The sequence below is a fragment of the Herpailurus yagouaroundi genome, unplaced genomic scaffold (genome assembly GCF_014898765.1).
Source record: "Herpailurus yagouaroundi ecotype Mexico unplaced genomic scaffold, PumYag 163, whole genome shotgun sequence".
In the NCBI taxonomy this organism is placed as follows: Eukaryota; Metazoa; Chordata; class Mammalia; order Carnivora; family Felidae; genus Herpailurus; species Herpailurus yagouaroundi.
Window position 1 is genome coordinate 50,391,995 of NW_024412404.1, and position 16,172 is coordinate 50,408,166.

At 47.0% G+C, this 16,172-nt stretch overlaps 1 protein-coding gene and 1 pseudogene across 26 annotated transcripts in view; one reads left to right on the forward strand and one right to left on the reverse strand.

Moving 5' to 3' along the window:
* Window positions 1-4,501: 4,501 nt before the first annotated feature.
* On the reverse strand, window positions 4,502-5,118 carry LOC121037479 (nucleoside diphosphate kinase, mitochondrial-like; annotated as a pseudogene).
* A 9,936-nt stretch (window positions 5,119-15,054) lies between these two features.
* TCF7L2 (transcription factor 7 like 2) overlaps window positions 15,055-16,172 on the forward strand; it is a 203,638-nt gene continuing 202,520 nt past the window's right edge. For 5 of the 26 annotated variants that reach the window (XM_040486476.1, XM_040486463.1, XM_040486462.1 and 2 more), the window contains exons 1-2: window positions 15,065-15,796; window positions 16,061-16,127. In XM_040486476.1, the coding sequence (XP_040342410.1) occupies window positions 15,608-15,796; window positions 16,061-16,127 (256 nt within the window). In that variant the 5' untranslated portion in view covers window positions 15,065-15,607. Of the gene's footprint in view, window positions 15,797-16,060; window positions 16,128-16,172 lie in introns of all 26 variants that reach the window. The other 21 variants (XM_040486459.1, XM_040486461.1, XM_040486465.1 and 18 more) reach the window with 11 other exon arrangements.

Here is a 16,172-nt window from a genome sequence, read left to right on the forward strand (position 1 = left end):
CCCTGAGTTACGTCCACATCACCCTCGGAGAGCCGTTGGGATCAACCTGGGGTAAGAGACTCAGTTCAGAGTGCAGAGCTATGTCTCCAAAATGGCACTCACCTGCTTCCTCTTCCTTTCTTCGGTGGGGTTGACGGCCCCAGGGTATTATAATAATAATATTGGTAATAACAAAGGCCTGAGCCCTGGGAATAAGTAACATGCTTCTTCAGGAGGACACATGGGGTGTGCACATTCCACCTCCTTGACTTACTTGCTCTCCAGAACAGATCTCAACCCTTTGGTTTCCTCCTAACAGCCATTCCTGTGACAGAGGAAACAGTTCCTTAACAAAAGTCACCTCCAGCGGCTTCCAGAGAAAGCAAGCTTGAGTCCACAGTGAGGGCACTTTCTCTTGAGGAAATTAAGTAGAGCAGGGTTAAATAGAGCCTGGAGTTGTCAAGGGCCCCTGGGCTCAGGTATGGAGAAAATAGTCCCCTTTGTTTCCATCACCTTCTATGCCCGGTGATCATAGGACTCGGCCCTCCTGAGTCCTTTGTCTCTGAAGGAGTCAGGTCTTTCCTGTTAAGCTCCCAGTGGGAGCCTCTAACTTTGGAGTGTAGAACACAGTTGACGCAGTCTTCTCCCAGTACTGCTCATACAGTGCTGCTCATACAAGCCCTAGTTCCCTTTAAATGCCTGTATTTGTCCTGCAGCAGGGATTGGGCTGCTTCTCTGACCCACTCATGGTCAGGCCTCGCACTGGCCTGTGATCTTCCTCCAGGCTCCTTCTGTTTGCTCCTGTGGTCTTGCGCCCCTCGGCTGCCAGGTCTTGTAAAGGTTCCTTTCTGCCTCTGGCCTGGTCATCACAGAAGCTTACCTCGCTGTCCCACCCTCAAGTCAAAAACATACACCAATGCCATCGGAGATTCTTGGTACATTTTCATGTTTGTTTGTTTGTTTGTTTATCTTTATTCAACTTTTAACCATCGCCAATGGGCACAAACACTGTTTAAAAGTAATCTCTACCCTCAACGGGGCGGGGGGGGGGGGCTTGAACTCACCACCCCAAGATCAACGGTGGCATACTTTACGGACTGACCCAGCCAGGTGCCCCATTTTCATGTGTAACGTGTTCTCAGAAAACTCTCTCTTTTCTTTCCTTACTTTTAAAAACTACATTAAGGGTTAAGAACCTACATTTGCATTTCAATTCTGTGGCTCTGACACCCTACCCTTGTAATCCTCCCTCTATTTAGGAAAGGGCTATCTGCCACCCAGGTAGAGCTCTTTGGCTAAGGGAGTCCTAAGTAGGAAGGCATCATCCAGAATATCTCAGCCTTCACTGGAGGGATTGGGGAGTGGCTGGTGGAGGAAACTAGAGGGAATATAGAGCAGGAAAATGGAAGAGGAAGCACCCTTCTCCCACAATGTCTAGACCCCATCTCTTGCAGAAGTTTTGGTCAGCTCGTCTGGGACAAGAGCCATCAATGTTGGTGGTCAATTTTGGAGTCTGGGGCTCCCTGGGGTGGGTGGGGTGTTCAAATTTGAGGTGGCCAGGGGCTAGGAAGAACCAGATAATGAGCCCTAAGCCCCAAAGAGAGTCCTAAAATCTCAGGAGCCCAAGATACAAGGGTAGTAAGTCGGGTTTGTTTATGTTAAAAGTTTATGTTCTGGAACAGCACCAAAAAGTCTCCAAAGGACGGACACTGGAATTGAGGTGGAGGTTGCTATTTCCTAACTGACCACCTTCCCGAGCCTAAGAATTAGTAGTTGGGTGTTAGTTATGTGATTGACGATTGATGGGAAGAACTAGTGAGGCCAGCAAAGCACAATAGTTACGATACAATCAGGTACCACAAGTCATTCATAGTTTATCACTTCTCCTGTTACTGACATTTCAGCCGCCCCAAGCATTTTCGAGCCACTCCAAGCGACTGGACAACGGATCTTTGCCGCCACCGAGTTGGCTGGAATACAGGCTCTTACTTGGCACGGGGACCTACAACTCACAAATGATCCAGGTTTCAGGCTCTCTCTTTGAACCTTCAGCTGGAGCTGCTGCAAAGGATTACTGCTCATGAACATGCTCGTCCTCTTCCTGCCCAGACTGGAGCACAAGCCTTACAGGCAAATCTAAGTGGACTTTGCCCCTAAAGGGAATCTATGGAGACACAGTGGGTGGAGGCAGGAGACATAGGTGGATGTGGACAGACCACACACTAGGAGCTCTGAGAAAATTACCTCCATGCCCAGCTCAAGGTTTAAGTTCTTAGTATTAAACACAATGCCTTGGCACATGGCCATATACTTAGAAATTCCGTATTGGATGGAAAGAAACTATCTAATGATGATATTAACAAATATGAACACAGATTCTGGAATATTATGAAGCTGGGAAATAATTTTTGAATTAATTGGACTGTACATATGATAGACAAAGAAATAGGTCCAGTAACTCTGAATGTGAAAAATCAAATGGAAAGGTAACATAGGAAGATATATGTTATTTATTTATTTATATAAATTATTTTTTAATATTTATTTTTTAATGTTTATTTTTTTGATGCTTATTTCTGAGAGAGCGAGAGAGAGAGAGAGAGAGAGAGAGACAAAGACAGAGCATGAGCAGGGCAGGGGCAGAGACACAGGGAGACACAGAATCTGAATTAGGCTCCAGGCTCTGAGCTGTCAGCACAGAGCCTGACATGGGGCTTAAACTCACAAACGATGAGATCACGACCTGAGCTGAAGTCGGATGCTCACCCAACTGAGCCACCCAGGCCCCCCTAGGAAGATATCTTTATGACCTCCCTTGGGGGTCAAGATTTCTTACACAGCACACACAAAAGTAATACCATATAGGTTAAAAGTTTCTGTTCATCCAAACGTACCATTATGAGATTGCAAAACAAGCCACAGAGAGGGAGAAGATATTTACAAAAGCTATGTCTGACAAAGGTCTTATATCTAGAATATGTAAAGAATTCTTACAAATCAATAAGAAAAAGACACACCATTTTTTAAAATGGGCAATAGACTTCAATAAGCATCTTATGACAGTAAGCATGTGAAAAGATGCCCCAAATCATTAGTTATTAGGGAAATACAAATTAACACCACAATGAGATACCACTTTACCCTTACCATAAAAGGGAGGAAATGGACAATACCAGGTGATGAAAATGGATCTCCCTGTGCATTCTTGAATGAATCGGTTCAACAACTTTGAAGAAATTTGGTACTAGCTATTAAAGCTGAACCCATGTAGACCCTGATGTTACAGAAATGTTACCCCTAGGTGTATACCCAATAGAGAAGCATTCATATATATATATATATATATATATATAAATTTTTTCATTTATATATTCATTTATATATATTATTTCATTATATATATATATAAATTTATTCATTTTTGAGAGACAGAGACAGAGCATGAGCAGGGAAGGGGCAGAAAGAGAGAGAGGGAGACACAGAAGCTGAAGCAGGCTCCAGTCTCTGAGCTGTCAGCACAAAGCCCGACACAGGACTCAAACTCATGAACTGTGAGATCATGACCTGAGCCGAAGTTGGACGTTCAACCGACTGAGCCACCCAGGCTCCTGAGAAGCATTCATATATTAACGAAAAACACCATGTACAAGAATATTTATAGTAGCCATCCTTGTCCTGGCTGAAAATAACCTAGAAGTTCATAGTCATTGTATATGTATATGTGTATGTATACGTATATGTATATGTATATGTATATATTTACAATATACAATGAATAAACTTTTACTGATTATATATTATAAATTTGTTTGCCATTGTGTACAGTAAATACTGTACATTAATGAAAAATAATTGCTGTTACATTGTTGTGTGTGTGTGTGTGTGTGTGTGTGTATGAAAGGGTAAGTTTTATTTCTGCTCTCAAACTCTTACAACTTTGGGTAAAGTCCTCATCCCTGCCTCAGAGATGGCACAAACTGTAATAAGCAATCCACCCCCATGAAGAACACAGTGAATTTTTTTAAAGTCTTTTTTTAAATGTTTATTTGAGAGTGAGAGAGATAGAGCAGGGGAGGGACAGAGAGAGAGGGGGACAGGATCCCTGCATGGACAGCAGAGAGCCCGATGTGGGGCTCGAACACACAAACCGTAAGATCATGACCTGAGCTAAAGTCAGAGGCCTAACCGACTGAGCCACCCAGGCACCCCACACAGTAAATTTTAATGCCCCCCCTTTGGGGGAGGGAAGGTCATACTACACACTTTTGGAGACACCCCAAAGGTTGCCTGGCAGTTTTGTACAGAAAGGATTTGGTCCTGTCTGAAGTGGCTTGGGATATTAAAAGTCACTTGAAGTTGGTGGCTCAACCCCTCTGGGCTGGGGTGGACAGGGAAGTGGTCTGGGACAGATGGGCAGACCTTGGGTGTGGGCTCAAGTTCTCATGGACAGAAGTAGTTGATCCTGGGGGGCTGCTGGGGTGGCTGAGGGCAGCCCGAGTGCTCAGGCTGGGTAGAGGCTGCTCTAGTGGCCTTTGTCTGCCCAGTCCGCCAGCTCAGTGCTCTGGAACCATAGCTGGGTCTCCCTCTGGGCACCTTCCATGGAGTCGCTGGCCTGGATGATGTGTCTGCTGATGTGGATGCTGAAGTCCCCACCTCCTCCGTGGTGCTGGGGGAAGTCTCAGCTGAGACCATGTGTCCTGTCATGGCCCTTGAAGAGCAGACCCCTTTGGGGTCTTCCCAGACCATGACCGCCATGGGGCCAGAGCTCCTATAGCTGATGAGGGCTGGGTAGAAGGGCTTCTGCAGGTCATGGCAGTGCTGGGCAAAGTCTCTGTCTGGTTGCCTGAAGCACCTTCATCCCCACCAGCTTGAAGGTCCTCCTCTCAAAGTGCCGGATCACATCCCCAATGAGCCACCACTGCACCCCTGTGGCTTCACCGCCACCAAGGTCCGCTCGCTCCCGGGTCCCGGAGGACCCCTGGAGATGGAGTGTGTGAGTGGGCTTGGACCTGTGACTCGCCGGCCATGCAGCAGCCCCCACAGGATGGCGTGCCCCAAGAGGCCGCCCGTGTCCGCCCACCCGAGGGCCTCTGGCTGAGGGCCAAATGCTGCCGCTACACTGTTGAATTTCATGCACATGTTAAACAATAGAAGCCTGAACCAAAAGACTGCGCACTCTAGGATTCCATTTCTATGAACGGCAAAACTAATCTAGAATTGTAAGTTAAACTACTGGTTGCTTTTGAGGTGGGGTTGCCAGATAAAATACAGCCCACGCGGTAAGATTTGAATTCCAGCTTTAGGCTAATGTGTTACTGTAAGCACGTCCAAGGCACTATTTTTATTTGCTAAATCTGGCAACCCTACTTTGCGGGGACATTGACTTGGAGGGCGCAGGAGGATGGCTTCTGCGGTTTTGATAATATCCTATTATCCTAATGTGGATGGTAGTTACATGGGTGTGTCTATTAGCAAGAATTCAGCGAGGGGAGTGTTCACGGCTTGTGCACTTTACGAATGTTCTCCTTCCACAAAAAAGTTTAAAAAGTTTTGATAGAATGATAAAGGAAGAGCCAGGAGTCCTGGGTTCAAACGGTAGCCTTTTGGGTTCAGTTTGTCCAAGTCTCAGTTTCTTCATCTGTTAAGCAGAAATCATTTTAACAAGAGCTATCCTACTAACTTCATGTTAGGCAGGGAGGAAATGGGGGTGCAGAGAGGCGCAACACCTTGTTGAGGGCAACCCAGCTGGTGAGTGGCACTGACGGGTATACGCCCATCATTCTAGAACCCACGTGCTGCGCCTCCTCATTCTCCCGCTTGCCTCTTGGAAAGTGCTCCTAAAACTGTAAAAGGCTCGCCAAACATCAGACCTGACTTATAATTACGTAGGGCAGGAAATTTTAATAAGTTCAGAGTGCGGTTGGTCGTTGAACAACACCGCTTGGAGCTGCGCGGGTCCACTTATACATGGATGTTCTTACAGTGCAGGAGTGTAAATGTATCTTTTCTTCCTTATTGCTTTCTTAATAACTTCTTTTCTCTAGCCTACTTTACGGTAAGAACACAGTATATAATACACAGAGCATACACAGTATGTGTTAATTGACTGTTGATGTTATCAGTAAGGCTTCTGGTCAACAGCAGGCTATTAGTAATTGATTTGGGGGGAGTCAAAAGTTAAACATGCATCATCTATTGTGTGTGTGTAAGGCGGTCAGCGCCCCTTACCCCCTGTCCCCCCGCCCCCCCGGCGTTGTTCCAGGTCCAAGTGTATTTGCAAAATTTTAAAAGTGTGAGTGCATTTCCCAGGTGCTAGCTTTGCCAAAGCTAGCTTCGGATTCTCAAAGGGGTCTCTGACACCCTCCCCTAAGAAGCGCAAGAGCCAGAGAGCCCCTGATCTAAAGGGGATGCTCCAGTCCAGAGGAACCCGTAACAGCCTTGACTGGACCGAACCCCACAAGGGTTCTCTTCTTCCCATTTGACTTGCCTTTTTTTCTTTCCTCTTTAGCCCTAGGCAAACCACTTCTCCGGGCGGGGGGTGGGGGGGTGGGGGGGTGGGGGGCACCTCTCAGTGGCCTCCCACCTGAAAGCAGAGGCCTGGGGTGGGAGGGTGGCGGGCTTCCTTCACCAGGAGCAGCGCTCTTGCTTAATTAGTGTTTATGAAGGGCTGCGTGTTATTAAATTACTAGACACTGGAGACCAGGCCTTGGGGGTTTTCAAAATCTGTCTTGTTGCCCTCCCTAACTGGGTGGGAGGGATTTGCTTCGAGGGACAGAGGGAGGACGGTGGTTGGGGACACTCTTATGGTGGGGCTGCCCCCTCCCGATGGACAGCACCACTAAGAGATCCAAAAGACCCTTTGCCGCAATTTTCCAGCTTGTCTTTGGTTTGAGAGCCACCATTCCAGATGTGTTTGTTTTGAGTTCAGGCACTTTTCCTTTGTATAATCCAGCCACCCTTGAGAGGTGTAACTAGGAAGGATAGAATAACAGCGGTAGAGCTAAGGTGCACTGAGCCCTCTCACGGTGCCATGCTTGTGCCGAATCTGGGCATTCAATCTACCATCTGGACGCGGGAGGCGAGTAACAAAGTCTGCCCTGATTGAAGATCTCTGTGATCAAGGCAAGTTGACATGCTATCTCACGGAATTCTAATGATAACACTCAGACATAGGTCTCATGTCCCCACTTTATATGAGCAAAGAGAGTTAGAATGATTTTTGGATGGACCTCAGGGCACACATTCAGACATGGCAGAGTCAAGATGTGAGCTCTTCCGGTGAGACCAAGATGCCTTCTTGTGCGGGGCATAGGTTCTCAGCAGGGAGTGGAAGTGTCACAATTTAAAGAAACTCCCTAGGCCATTCTGAGACAGCCCCTGGTTGACAGGGGGAAGGGGGAGATGGTCAGAGGACTAAGTGACTTACTATCAGGAATGTGGTTATTGGGGCACCTGGGTGGCTCAGTCGGTTAAGCCTCTGACTTCAGCTCATGTCACGATCTCACGGTCTGTGAGTTCGAGCTCCGTGTCGGGCTCTGGGCTGATGGCTCAGAGCCTGGAGCCTGTTTCCGATTCTGTGTCTCCCTCTCTCTCTGCCCCTCCCCCATTCATGCTCTGTCTCTCTCTGTCTCAAAAATAAATAAACGTTAAAAAAAAAATTAAAAAAAAAAAAAAGGAATGGGGTTATCATGTGCCTTCCAAAGAGGGGGGTTTCGGTGTAGAGCAGCGGGGGTGATTTTGCTCCATACCCCCCCGGCCTCCAGGGGACATATGACAATTCCTAGAGGTCTTTTTGTTTTTGTTTTTACTGTTACAACTGAGGGCGCAGTGTCAATGTCAGCTAGTGGGTAGAGACCAGAGATGCTGCTCAATGTCCAACAACATCCAGGACAACCCTGCACAACAAAGAATCATTCAGTCCAAAATGTCAATGGCACCCAGGCTGACAGACCTGGTGCTGTTTAGGGACTGGGAATGTAAGGAATAGGATAAGTTGAGGGGAGAGCCCTGGGCATCCCACAAGCATGGTGGGGGGAGGGGGGCGGGGAGAGGTGGGCCTTGAGGACAAATACTATCCAATTCACAGTGTAGCTGAGGGCTGGGTGTGAGTTTTACTTCAAAGGAAATTATCTTTTTGCCAAGCTCCTCTTTTTACCCCCGATACATCGCAGAAAACTCGTGAGGGTGATTCCGTTGTTGGGTTGGCCCAGGAACCAGTAGCAAAAAAAGACCTCTACCTGGAATCAGGAAACTTGAATCCCAGTCTCAGCCTGGCTACCCTCAGCCATGTGATGCTCAGCCTGCCTGGATCTCTTGGACCCTCAGTTTCTTTACCTGTAAAATGGGTAATTACACTTGCCCTCTACTTCACACGGTGCTGTGAACAGCAAGTCAATGTATGAGAAAAGGTTTATAGACGGACGATCGCCTTTCACACACAAAGGATGCCACCGTGAAACCTGCAGGCAGGTCACTGGGCACATTTAGGGTGGATGGGGCTTATTAGTAATTTTCAAATTAAAGGCATGACATGGGATCCTTTGCCACTGATGTGCTTTGAAATTCAAGTCTGAGGCCATATTTGACAGAGGCTCAAAGTTATGTATTGGATGCAATGTCAGCAACAAGTACCTCGAAACGTCCCCAAAGTTGGAATGGATACAAGAGAGGAGAAAGTCAAAGGATTCATTTTTGAAAAGAGAAAAAAAGCGTTATCTTCCTTGACGATTGTGCAAATAACCCGTACCCAGGTGTTAATCCCGAACAGAACCAGATAGTATAAAAAAGCAGAAAAATGAAAGTCAAAATTTCTTCGTTGACATTTTGGGGCACATCCTTTCAAGTATTTTTAATGAACAATTTCCCTTTTAAAAAAAGAACTCTATAATACATGCTGTTTTGTAGCCGGCAAAAATAAATAAAATAAAATAAAATAAAATAAGATAAGATAAAATAAAATAAAACAAAACATGAACAGCGGCCAGATGATCACATTAGAAAGACGCTTCTCCTAAGGAAGGGTAGGCATGGTTCCTTCAAAGAAGAAAAAGCTGAAAGACAATGGTAGCCGATCCTTCCCTAAGAAATGCCCCATCTGGTTTCTAGAGTCATCACCTTGCCTGTTGGGGATGGAGGTGGGTGGCAGGGCCTGGAAGAGCTAGGAGGGTCTCACAGGCATAGTAGACACCATCATTCACATGGCCTCCTGCCACCCCCCCCCCCCCACCATGAACCCTGGCAGGAGGGGGAAGGGAGAGTGGGCGGGGCCTCTGCGGATTCTTCCCTGCCCAGGACTGAGGTTTCTCCAGGAGCAGAGCCCTTGGCTGAGTAGAGGGAAGGAATGTTTACGCCTGTGCCGTGACAGACATCAAGGACCTGGACTGTCGCTAGAAAGCGTGGCAGAATCAGTGTCTGGGTACACACGCATGGAGAAAGTCCACCTTTCCGAGCGAGGGGGTTCTGGGAGGGGTCCTTGTGCTTCTTACGGGGTTTTGAGGTCATTATAACCTCTCACTCTTGGCATCCTGGAACCTTTAAGAAATAACGATTAATGCCTCCCGCTCTAGGTATTTACAGTGTGCCCTCAGGCTACCAAGAAACGGAGTCGGCTGCGGCTGACAGTCAACCGGAAGCCTCCCTCCTGGCCCAACCCCGTGCTGCAGGCTGTTGTCTACACTGGGACCCGAACTCACTCCGGACGCCGGAACTCATCATGTATCCTTCTTCCTTTTTCCCCCCCTGTTCAAATGAAGGTTTCGTTAGGAAATAGAATCCACAAATATCTTTGGAATTTGCAGAAACAACTGGGGTTTTTTGCAATCCAGTCCAGTCTCAAGTGATTCGTTCGACATAGATTTAGTCCTTCCTCAAGGACAGACTAGGGCTCAAAGCTGGTGTGGATTCCTGGGGGGAAACCAAGCCTAAAATCTTCACACTCTAGACCTGGACGTCTCCTTCGATCCTTCACCTCCTTTATCCCGTGATGCTTTTGGCCAGAAGCAGGTGTATCAGCCCACACTTAGATAAATTACAAGGGGAACAATGGCATTGTCCTCTCCTGAAATTTCACCTGCTCTGTCCCTTGAACAGACGTAAACCACCTTGTGAGACCGCTCCATGCTGGCGACATTGTCTTTGCCTCAGTTTAAAGTGCCCGTGTTTTTGTAGAGGGTGCTTGGATATCCATGACATTTCTGAACATAACAATGAGTTTGGGCCAGTGAGGATGCTTTGTAAGAAAGGATGGGGTCACCGAAGCTATTTTTAAAAAAAGAGAAAGAAAAGAAAACCTCAGGCATTTTAATATGTTAAATACAGACCCAATTATTAATTCTAAAGACTTCCACAAATCAACCTAGATGAAACTTTTTTCACCTTTTTCTGCCTTTTCCCCCCTTCTCAGAAACACTTAGACCTACCCTATGGCAATGACTGTCGGGAAGTCTCTATCCTGTATATCAGGGTAGCACAAATAATTCAGCATAAAGCAGCCCAGTTCCTGTAGCCTGGCATTAGGATAAGTATATCTTAAGAAAGTTCTTATGCAGACTTGGCTTCAGGCAATAAAACGTCATAGACGTATAACTGTAGCAAGCGAAATTTCTAGGGAGCAAATTAGGCTGAAAACATTTTCTCGAGACGGCTAGAAAGGAATCATACACCACCCCAAAATAAGGCAAGTTATGCAGTAAATGTTTCATTTATTGGCCTTCTTCCATTACTATTAGGGTTAAAAGACATCTTGTCAATAAGAAAGGTGTATTTATGGAGGACTGATGTCTTTCGCAAGGCGGCTCCTGTCATAAGTACCTATAGCAGTAGCGATCAGCTTATGAAGGCAGATGATGAAACTCTGTGCAAATGCATACATCTCCCCATTAACCCTTGGATCATCAGGCATTATTGTCACTTTATTACCCGGACCTGTCATTAGCCGAAGCAAGGTGATCAAGCCAGGCACTTCAGAAAAATGCCAGAACAGAACAGTGTTCCTCAGGGGTTCAGGAAGAGGGTATATATGCCTTTCCGTGTCCCTGGACAGCGCCACTGGGGAGAAGTAAAAGGATGCCTGTGAAGTGAGCCTTTTTTTGCCTACCCCTTCCTCCTGCTAAAATGGAAAACTCTTAGAGGTGTCCAATTTTTAGTGTGCCTATGTTGGCTAAGGGAGTAGCTTTCCTCAAGGTCCAAATAAGGAACCATCACCCACGCAGAACAAAAAGCAAACAGAAAATCTCACAGTGGAAGCAGGACTTTGGCTTCAAAACATTTCCCCATTTTATAGCTTCCTTATGTTTTCAGATTCTTTTTTTGGCTTCCCTCGGTCAGCACCCTCCCTGCACAGATAAGTCCAACACAGTGGGTTGGATCATCCATCTTGGAGCCCGAACTTTTGGGAACAATCACACGGCACACGCATGCCCACACGCGTACGTGTGCAGGTCACTGTGGAGCGTCATTTAGTGGAATGTTGAGGAACCACTGGGGGAGCTGAGTATGCTTGACCACACGTGTTCTTCACTTCTGGCGAATCTGAGCAGGCCATCCTTGTTTTTCCTAAATTCCAAAGCCAAACTTCCAAGGCGCTTTGTCGTCTTTGCTTGTGTGCTGCTGCACCTCTTAGCGTAACTGGGGTCTGGGCTGAAAGCATGGAATCATGGGCCCTCTGAATGGTAAAAAAGGACCTAGGAAAATACCCAGTCCAACGACCTCACCCGACAGGTGACAGGTGGAGGACACAGGTGACGCTTAGGCCTATTTCTGCCATCCCCATTAAGCACATTCTCATTTTTCAGAGGGCAACTACCACTCTACCATGGCTCCCCCATGAGGAACCAACACCTGAAGAACGATTTATATCTACTGGAAACTTCCTTTTCACATTCCTCAATAGGGATGAACAAGGAAGTATCCCTGGGAAAGGTGACCTGCTCACTTAGTTTTCGAAGTAAAATGCAGATTCTAGTATCAACACATGTCCACAGGGATTTAATAGAGCGACAGCCGAAAGGGGAGAAGAAAACGAAGAGGCAGGAAGACAGAGAGGCTGAGACACAGTCTCCTTAGAATTCAGGACCTGGGCTGGCCCCAGGAATGGGCCCCAGGAAAGAGGTCACTTCCTCCCCATCCTGCCCACTCCCAAATATGCAAAATCCCCTGGCTTGGGCCAAAGTCAGAACTGGTCTGGTTTCGTCCCTGTGTTCTTGGAACCCTTGCTATTTGGGCAGAGCTCAGGATCCTGTAAACCAGGAGTCCTTAGTGTCTGGGGAGAGAAGTTACCTCAACACCTGGACACGAGCCAACTGTTGTTTAAAATTTCACACCAAATCTATAAAGTACATGTCCACATTGTGAGCCAGGCAACCTGACTTTTAAAAAATGTATTATATTACCCTGCTTTTTGCCCATTGCAATTCCACACCCTCTCCCTCCCCTACCTCCTATCCGGGCAGGCATCACCTGAAGCCCTTTTTCAGAGACTCAGGGGTTATTGACCCTCTGAGATCTTGCTGGTCTCCCCAGCCTTTATGGCACGAAGCAATGAAATTAAATGTGGCACATGTGCTATTATGGAATAACTTTTAATTGCTTAATTAAATCAGAGATTTAAAGAAGGAAAGATTCAAGAGTTTCCTTTGAATGAGAAAAATTAGGATGTGCCAACATGGATGAGGTTACTAATCATCATCATCGCAAGAAAGCCTTTAGTATTTACATATGATAAAAATGCAGGCCAGGGCATTAAAAACAATAAGTACGTGCTTTAAAATTTCAATTCAGTATATTTATGAGCTTTTATTATCCGGGTAGTCCCATAAAGGACATAGAAGTCCTCATTATCCAACTTAATTCAGATCAGGGTTCGATTAAAAAAAAAATACCACCGCACAGGACAAAGAAATTGCCATAAATTGAGTTCCTATGAATGTGTTCCAGTTTAAGTAAATAAGCCCTTAAAACAGGCTTTAGAAAAGTCTATGCTGTACACAGACAGACTCAGGCACACTAGGTATGCAGGTGACAATTAGCAAGTGTGAAAAGCTATGGTCATTCGCTAAATGTGTAAATCTAAAGGCAACCAAGTGAAAAGACCTAGGAAGAGGAAACTGTTAAATCCATTTGTACATGGATTTAACAGTGAAGCATTTCATTCTTCATGTTTTTACTTAGTGTCTTGAAATAATCCCCTTTCTGTCTCCACTCTCCCTCTTAGAAACTGTGCCCGCCTTATTTATTTATGAAGTCTGAAGGTTAGTCCTACCTGCTGAGACTAATTAGCCCTGTGCTTTGTATCCTATGCAATCCTGTCTGATTAAATGTACACATTTGTTTTACTTCTTTTCTGGCTCCTTCTCACTCTACTTCTGATTTTTCTGATTAATATTAAAGTTGGGAGTTACAGTGATTCTCCTCCATAGGCTCTCCCCCTCCCCATTTTATTTTGCCTGCCTCTTTACTCTTTAGTGTGCTAATGTGGCTGCGAATTTTTCCCAGTGCAGGGGAATTCATTGGCCTTGTCAATCTTAGTATCATTATTTTTAGTAGTCTTCTCTCTGAGACCTTAGCCTATAAAACAGTTTTGCTGAAACCCAAACTCTCTAAATATTACATGGTAAATTTGCTTTCTTTTAGAAACCTTAGGTGCTGATGGGCCAGTTGGAATGTATGTGAGTTTTTTGGGGGATTGGTGGGATAATTTAGTACATCATGGACCAACACTGTTCCTAACAGACAATTTGCTAATTCCTATTGATTTATTATTATTTTTTTGGTCCCCCTTTTCATGTGGTAGTTTCCTGTCCACTTTCCACTGAATATTTGCAAGAAAATGAGTGTTGCTGCTCCATCATCCAGGAAGCCTATGTTTTAGGAGTCAGGTCTTTTCCTCTTTAACATAATTCTGTTCCCCATTTTGTAGCAAATCTGCTCCCCAGGCGAGGTGCCTAAAAACAACAATACCTGCCTCAAACCCCAGGTTTTCCACCTCCTCCCTGAGGTCTCTCAGCATCAGCTCAGTTAGCAATTTCCTGCCAGAGCCATCTACATCTTGATTATTTGGCCAGTCTTTTGGGGATTTCATTTCACACCCCCTTCGAGAAAGACTCCAGTACCACTGATTCCAGGGGTTGGTGAACTTTCAGTTTTATTTTCCCTGGCGGTGTTAACGCTCAAACTTTTCACCTCCAAAGGCAGAAGGACTTTGAATCCTAGCTCATTTCCTACCACCTCCAACGTCAGTTACCAGAGGGGGTGGCGGGGAGAACAACACTTTATATTGTAAAGAACCACGTATTTTTCCTGAAGGGTATTTTTAATGCCCCTGACAAACACTAAAGTATTTGATTGTCTTTTTTTTGGGGGGGGGGATAAAAAGTCTTGGTATATTTATTCTAGCGAGATTTAAGATTTTATGAAATGACTCACTATTAATAAATAAAAAGGGTAGGGAAGACCTCGTGGGCTGATAGTTTCTTTCCCTGAAGATGACCAGGAACTTTGCCCAGCTCCCCACTTCCCCAAGCTCTCTGAAAGAGGAGGGTTGATCTTTCTTTTTGACCACTTAAGTTAGATCCCCGCCCAAGGGTGGCTGATTTCACTGCTGGACTAACCACTAAGCACCCCCCCCCCCCCGCCCCCCCCTCTCCACCGCACTCTCCTCCTTTTCCCCTTAAGACTTATTTCTAATATTTCCAAAGTGCACTTTTTTCTGGGCCTCTCCCCATCCCCGCCCCCCAAGTGGGCTTTCCTTCCGCCTTCCGCGGCTCGGATTCCTGACTCGGTCGCCACCCCCTTCCCCTCCTCTCCCACTCCGCATTGTCCTTCCGAAGCCGCCCCCCTCCCGGAGCGAGTCCCAGTACCCTCGCCCAGACTCGCGGGCTCGCACCCACTCAGCGCAGGCCTCTCCCCCTGCACACTCCTCCCTCCAACTCCCTCCCCTCTCCTCCCCCGCCCCTCTCCTCCTCCTCCTCTCCCTCCTCCCTCTCCCGGCGCCCGAAAGGATCATTGTTAGCCGCCCCCGCCCCGCCCACCCCGGCTGTTTATTTATGCACACGTCACCGGGCCGGCCCCGCCCCCCGGCATCTCATTAAGCGAGTGTGTTCCTCTCGCCCTGTCAATAATCTCCGCTCCCAGACTACTCCGTTCCTCCGGATTTCGATCCCCCTTTTTCTATCTGTCAATCAGCGCCGCCTTTGAACTGAAAAGCTCTCAGTCTAACTTCAACTCACTCAAATCCGAGCGGCACGAGCTCCTCCTGTATCTTCGGCTTCCCCCCCCTTTGCTCTTTATATCTGACTTCTTGTTGTTGTTGGTGTGTTTTTTTTTACCCCCCTTTTTTATTTATTATTTTTTTGCACATTGATCGGATCCTTGGGAACGAGAGAAAAAAGAAACCCAAACTCACGCGTGCAGAAGATCTCCCCCCCTTTCCCCTCCCCTTCTCCCTCTTTCCCCTCCCCAGGAGAAAAAGACCCCAAAGCAGAAAAAAAAGTTCACCTTGGACTCGTCTTTTTCTTGCAATATTTTTTTTGGGGGGGGGCAAAACTTTTTGGGGGTATTTTTTTTTTTTTTTTTTTTTGCTTTTCTTCCTCCTTCATTTTCCTTCCAAAATTGCTGCTGGTGGGTGAAAAAAATGCCGCAGCTGAACGGCGGTGGAGGAGATGACCTAGGCGCCAACGACGAACTGATTTCCTTCAAAGACGAGGGCGAGCAGGAGGAGAAGAGCTCCGAAAACTCCTCGGCAGAGAGGGATTTAGCTGATGTCAAATCGTCTCTAGTCAATGAATCAGAAACGAATCAAAACAGCTCCTCCGATTCCGAGGTAGGAAAAGCCCCTCGGGCTGGTGGGGTCTTGAGTCTATTTCCTGGGCTTGGCAAACGGTGCCGAGAGGGAAGGAATCGGGGCCGGGGGCGCCGCGGGGCCGGGCGGGCGGCGTGTGCGCGCGGTGCCACCATTGCAGAAACTTGTAACCCTGTTTTCTCTCCCCCCCCAACCCCCCCACCCCGCTGATCTTTTTTCTCCCCCTTCTCCCCCCTCTGCGTGGCGTTTGCCCCTCGCCCTCCCCACCTCCACCCCTCCGGGAAGGCGGAAAGACGGCCTCCGCCTCGCTCCGAAAGTTTCCGAGATAAATCCCGGGAAAGTTTGGAAGAAGGTGAGTACGCCCCGCGCGCCCCGCAGCCGCCCGGAGCCGCCCCCC